The sequence below is a fragment of the Zea mays genome, chromosome 4 (assembly GCF_902167145.1).
Source record: "Zea mays cultivar B73 chromosome 4, Zm-B73-REFERENCE-NAM-5.0, whole genome shotgun sequence".
Classification (NCBI taxonomy): domain Eukaryota; kingdom Viridiplantae; phylum Streptophyta; class Magnoliopsida; order Poales; family Poaceae; genus Zea; species Zea mays.
The window spans coordinates 167,174,481-167,180,759 of record NC_050099.1 but is presented as its reverse complement, the minus strand read 5'-3'; the positions used below and the strand labels follow the sequence as shown (position 1 = coordinate 167,180,759).

The 6,279-nt window shown below is 42.6% G+C and overlaps 1 protein-coding gene across 6 annotated transcripts; it reads right to left on the bottom strand.

Moving 5' to 3' along the window:
• Nucleotides 1–296: 296 nt before the first annotated feature.
• LOC100501435 (uncharacterized) lies at nt 297–5,266 on the bottom strand. Of its 6 annotated transcripts, none has more exons than XM_035967077.1 (8): nt 4,824–5,266; nt 4,577–4,700; nt 3,328–3,454; nt 3,035–3,071; nt 2,699–2,939; nt 1,883–2,003; nt 1,459–1,798; nt 303–977 (listed from the first exon to the last, which is right to left on the bottom strand). In XM_035967077.1, exons 1-6 carry the CDS (start codon nt 5,073–5,075, stop codon nt 1,912–1,914), a joined length of 873 nt encoding a protein of 290 aa, XP_035822970.1. In that variant the 5' UTR covers nt 5,076–5,266; the 3' UTR covers nt 303–977; nt 1,459–1,798; nt 1,883–1,911. The 6 variants fall into 6 exon arrangements, with proteins under 6 accessions (XP_008677711.1, XP_035822968.1, XP_035822970.1 ...); NM_001366926.1 differs by having other exon boundaries at nt 502–977; nt 1,704–1,798; nt 4,824–5,175; XM_008679489.4 differs by lacking the exon at nt 1,883–2,003 and having other exon boundaries at nt 297–977; nt 1,704–1,798.
• Between the last annotated feature and the right edge of the window lie 1,013 nt (nt 5,267–6,279).

Below are 6,279 nucleotides of genomic sequence, written 5' to 3'. Positions count from 1 at the left end.
AAACTAGTCCTGGCGGAATTTGTCATGGCCTAACCCAAAACTGACCTGAGAAATGCTCAGGTCTAAACACAATTGGAACACTCTAAACTAAGCACCAACAGAAACACACTCCAAAGTACATCAACTAGTTGCTGACCAACACTACCCACAACCAAACGCCAGAGAGCAATTTCTCTTCATCTTTTACTACCCACAACCGTAACGCCAAAAACCCCCAACATTCCTCTCCCACCTTTTGTAGTATCAACTGAAAATTAAAGCTCATACACTACCAAGATGATCAGACAATGTAGGCATTGATATAACTTATTTGATAAAATGGAACGGTAAAAGGGTCATAATTCATAAATCACAGGTACACATTGTCAGTCTAGCACATATCACTGGCACCAGCGTCATGGGATTCCCATTAAATGGCTTTATTTTGAAGTACAAGAGAACCGCTCTATGCTTGGAACCACCAAACACAGAGCAATACACACATAAATCACACCTTAAATTGGGAGACTGGGGCAAACCAATGACCATCACTGGCTACAACCAGTAGTGTAAACAACACAATGATGACTGCATATTAGGTCCAAAGGCTGATGGATGCAGTCACGCAGACAACACGATGACTGCAGGCTTGTACAGAACTGGATACACTTTTGGTCACCAGACCCTGTGCGCAGTGACTGGGACTAGGACCGCACACAACATGAATTTTCAGATGAACAATCACCTGAAGGCCATGATGGCTAATCCCCCGTTGGATCAATCCATCTTACATATGCTGGACTCCGTTCCAGCATAGGCTACATTTCCACGAGCTTGTCAGATACAGGATCATTAAGGCTGCATCTGGCTCCATCACACGTATACGATTTAAACCGAGTGGAAAGGCAAGAGCAACCCTTGCTCTTGGATCACTTGCCCCATCCATAGGGACAACTTCACGATTTCCAGGTACATCTGTTGACCATGATAACGACAACCTGTGGTTTTTGCATAACAAACATAATCCATCAGTAATAGTCAGGCTGCAAGGAAGAAACATCCCAAAACAGAATGGCAAAAATAAATGAAGATTTGCATCATGGTACAGGAACCACAGTTCTGATGCAAAACTTTTCCATTCTAGTGTTGATAATTTTCCATTCTGGTGTTGATACAGATACAGTTAAGGTTTATTTAGCTCTGCAGGGCATCTATCAATCAATATAAATACTCCCTCCATCGTAGTATATAAGGCGCAACCATCTCAGTTCAAAGACCAAGAAATGTATTTAATTCTCTCTACCAACACTAGTACCATTGTACCGATATACGTATATCTAGAGACACGCCTTATATTATGGTACTTGACTAAAAAATGGTTGTGTCTTAAATATTAGGACGGATGGAATATCTGATTAAGTTAGATAAAAAGAAGGCACTTTAGATTTTGTTCAGAATGAATTTGGATAAGCATCCCACCCTGATTTTCTTGCTTGGAAGAACATCTTGATTTCATGTATTTTCTTGCTTTTGAAGAACTTTTCATGCTAATAAGAACTTATCTCCCTTTCTTTTTCTTTTAAGCAATACTTAGCTCCGTATTTTAGCAGATTATGAGGTGCAGCTGCAGCAGTTAGCATACAAAGAACAACATGCAAAATAACATCTATGCATGAAACTATGTATACTTAAGGGTAGAAACCCAGAAAAGACAAGGTTCTTACCTTATGAATGCAAGGATGATCTCTTGCCAGGCAAGAACAAAAGCTGTGGATACAGCAACACTGCTCTTTTTAGTCCTGCTGCAATCTAAGGGTACCTGCCATGAACCAAAGCACTAAAGTCAGTTGTTGTCTAATTGTCAGAAAGGAAACAAGATGGTAACCGTGCAAACAAAGCAAACCTCAAGGTACAAATGCTTGGATGCACAGTTCAGCTTGCTCTTTGGTCTGAACCACTAGCTTGTGTAAACTGGGGTGAGGGGGCTGGAATTATTAGGTGTGGATGTGCAGGAACGGGTGTCGCTGCAAGCCAATTAATGCAATATTATTCATAAAATAGAGAAAATAGAAATCTCAAACCTAGAAAACATAGAGAAACCTCTACAGTTTCATTTGCATTCACATGATGATTATCCTTGGCTACTGAGTACATATAGTTCAAGTCATGTGATTTATTCAACTCAAATAAACAAACACTGCCGATATAGTACAAGTAATCTCAAGGACAAAGGGCCATAAGAGGTTGGTGTCACATGGTAGAGAATCAATTATATAAACCCTAGGAATGCAAAAAAAAACAATGATCTGCCTATGCCAAGCATTTTCTATGCTTTCAATCTTTCTGGAGTCTGGACCTTATGAATTTAGCTTGAAAATTGTTACGAAAAAAATTAAAGATATTGTTTGTCATGTATAATTAGTAAAACAATGAATTTGTAAACAAACATAAAGCAAATATTTATAAATGAAAATATCTCGAATTTAGACAAGCACAACTATAATCTTGGTCGGAACAAAAATCTACTCAAGCAAAGAAGAAACATGATGGATAAAATGAGCATGTGACATTGAACACAAACTAAAAACCATCAAGGATGCACAAATATGAAACGAACCTTAAATAATTTCCAGCTTTCTATAAGGGACCAAGCATATCATAGTTTCTTAAGAAGATACAGATCCTAATATACTGCAGCACGGCATGAATACAACATTACCTACTAAAAAAGGAGTCTGACAGGAAGGTTGAGCTGTTGGTGACGCACTGCTGAAGTTTGATCCAGTGAGCTGCACATATTGATTTCCAGGCATGTTGTAACTATGAACCGACATATAACCATTGCCCCCACCAGAAATGTATGGATTCAACTGGTTAAATGTTTGGTTGGCTGTGTTTGCTGCAGCTGAGACTCCATAAATAGGAAGATATTGCTGAGCGGGATATGGATTTAATGTACCCTACAAAAAGAACCTCTGTCAGATTAGGCAAAGGTTTGTGTAACTGTCTTATGCAGCACAAGAATATAAAAGCTGATAGCTTTTAACACTTCAACCTGTGGAGAGATGTATTCGGTCCCATATGAAGGATAACTGCAAAAGGAAAACAAACAAACAGAAAACTGAATGCATTTCTATTGGCTTTTAAACAGTCGTATCATATTCCATGAGCATGGCTGGAACAGATTATTTCAACATCTGAAAGGGGAGGTACCATATGCACAAGCTAATTTATGTAGCAAACACCATATTATCAGTTATACTCTCCAAAAGTAAATGCAAGACATGTTAGCGTTTTGTTACATAAAATGTTACATAAACTAAATAGTGATGAAATTAATTATATTACCTGTACTGGGGAACCGGAAATCCTTGGTAATACCCAAGTGGAAACGGTCGGTGGTGGCCATAACCTCCTAAATAAAAAGCCCTTGGAACTGGGACACCAAAGTAGGACCCAGCTGAACTTGGCCGCCCTAAAAATATATACTGTTATTGCCAACGTTGAAACGCATATAAACACGGTAACTTCCAGAAGAGTGAATATTTATACAACCGGAAGAAAATAATTTTGCTCATCATATAACTCCGAGAATAAAAAAAACTCGACCTGCCGGGGTAAGACCGCCCCCACATCATTATATTAAGAAGAGGTCAAAACCCCGAGCCACTGCCCCACCCATACATAGCGGCACCGTATTGCCAACGTTGAAAGGCATATAAACATGGTAACTTCCAGAAGAGTGAGTGTTTATACAACCAGAAGAAAATATATTTGCTCATCATATAACTCCGAGAATAAAAAAAACTCGACCTGTGGGGGTAAGACTGCCCCCACAACATTATATTAAGAAGAAGGTCGAAACCCCGAACCACTGTCCCACCCATACACAGCGACACCGTAGCCCATGTGAGAACGACCGCGACCGAGGCCGGGCCTTACGTGTACTTTGGTGTGGGATAGACGAGGGGAATTTTTTAACTACAACCTAAAATTCGCTCCACGGAAGTCAAACTCAGGACCTGAGAAGTGCTAACCACCTAACCAAATCGTATAATTCAGAGAATAAGCATGTAGTAATTAGTAATAATGGGAGTAAGTAAAAATATGAACAGCAAAGTCCACATGCATGATGCATCAATCACAATTAATATATAGGCACTATTGTTAACATAAATGCTTGTTCAGTATTGTTTTAAGTTAGATCAATAATTTGGTGGTGGTAACCAAGGTAAGAAAACAACAGTTTGGTCAAAACAATAGAGCGATAACTCTTTCTTCTTAATTGAAAGGCAAAACTCCTGCCAGTTGCTTAAAAAAAGTAACCAAGGTAAGAAAGCTTAGCCCGTTAGCTTCTTAATTGATGTGATTAATGGACAATACGATATTACGATTCCACACTCCACAGTAAGTAACTGCACCATGATGCAGTTAATTAACTTAGTTCGGAAGGCGCATTTTTACACCAATAATCCAGTGTATTAAACATTATCTATAACTTGGCATTAAATACTTTTGACATAGTATTTCGAAATGGGATTAAGAGAAACGTACACTGCAAATCGTTATTCGGTAGAGTACAAGGGTATAACATTACCAGGGTGCACGGGATGCTGGGCTCGACCCAACGAAGCCAGGTTACAATTGGCCCGCCTGCCGTCGATCACTGGTGTGGGGTCCTCGCATGCCTTCCTCGCGGACTCGGCTTCACGGAATGTCACCTGTGGAAGGAGGGAGAGCAAAAAAACCAACACATCCTCACAGCTCATCCAGCGCGCACACACACATACACGGGAAGCCAAAAAAAAAACAGCGAAAAAGAAGTGAAATCGAGAGGCACCGACGAATCCGTATCCCTTGGAGCGGCCAGAGTGGCGGTCGGTGATGACGACGGCCTCGAGTATGTCCCCGAAACGCTCGTAGAAGCGCCGGAGCCTGCCGCTGTTGGTCTCCCAGGCGAGACCGCCCACGAAAACCTTGGTGTGGGTGGTGTCCCCGAAGGCCGAGGGCGAGGCGGGAAGGTGCAGCCCCGAGCTAGAGCTCGACGCCGACGCCGACCCGGACGCCGGCCCCGCGTGCTGCTGCTGCGTAGCCATCGTAAGCGGATCGGAAGTTTTTGGAGGAGAGGATTCGGAGGGAATCTTCGCTCGCTGCGACCCCGCCTCCTCGCTGGGCGCGAGCGGATTTAGGGGAGGCTGGAGTCGCGGCCGCGCGAGCGAGTGAATCGGCGGGTGGGAAAGGTGGAAAGGTAGAGAGGCCGAGGCGGCGGCGAGGGGATTGTCGTTGCCCTGAACCAACTTTTTTGCATTTTAGCCCTTTTAGGGTTTCTTTTGCACAATTATGCCCTTTGTAGTTTCATTTCAAAAAATGGACCCTTACCTCGGCGCCGTCATCATTGGCGCCGAGGTAACACATAGTGGCGCCAACATAATTGACGCCAACTTTTCCTACGTGGCAGCCGATGTGGCAAGTCCTAGGGGGTCGGCGCCATAGATCTTGGTGCCGACCCCCCTGGATAGCACCGGACCCCACCGTCAAGGGGGGTCGGCGCCAAGATCTATGGCGCCGACCCCCTGGGACTTGCCACATCGGCTGTCACGTAGGAAAAGTTGGCGCCAATGGTACTGGCGTCGATGTGTGTTACCTCGGCGCCAATGATGACGGCGCCGAGGTAAGGGTCCATTTTTTGAAATGAAACTGTAAAGGGCATAGTTGTGCAAAAAAAACTCAAAAAAGGCTAAAATCCAAAAAAGTTGGTTGCCCTGATGGCCCGGGCCCCGGCCTTTCGCGTTCCGCTGGCGCGCCGGTCTCCTGTGCACTGTGCAGTCTCTGCTAGGGGAACCCAGTTCATTTTGGGTTTTGGCTGCCGCCCAGCCGGGACGGCATTATTTTTTGCACAACGACGACGACGTGGTCTTCCAAACAGAAGGCGCGGTTGTTGCCGAGTAATTTTCAAAGATGTCTTCCAAAGTAAAAAGGCATATTTGCTGGTTCTCTTCGACCAATTTCCAATATCCCTCACCTAAAGTTGAAAGATTTTTTTCGTTAACAACCTCGTTTTATTTCTAAGTCACTCCAATATATTTGCACCGAGAGTGCTTCTTTTTCTTTTCAAGGTCTGTTTGGTAATACACTTTTAAAATATTACAATTTTGAAATATCATAGTTTATAATTGTGTATGACATAAATACTATAGTATTAGCTTAGCTAGTGAAATCATAGTAATTACAACGGCGGAGATATTTTTAGTTATATTGGGAAAATAAAAAGAGTAAGTATATTGTCGGTCTCTAAATATG

Excerpts from the sequence above, each read along its gene's own strand:
- LOC100501435 (XM_035967075.1), bottom strand. The coding sequence starts at position 5,075 with ATGGCTACGCAGCAGCAGCACGCGGGGCCGGCGTCCGGGTCGGCGTCG. Across the intron at positions 3,455-4,576 it reads CCAGCATCCCGTGCACCCTG|GGCGGCCAAGTTCAGCTGGG; the intron begins GTAATGTTATAC and ends ATATATTTTTAG. Across the intron at positions 3,072-3,327 it reads TTTCCGGTTCCCCAGTACAG|TTATCCTTCATATGGGACCG; the intron begins GTAATATAATTA and ends TTCCTTTTGCAG.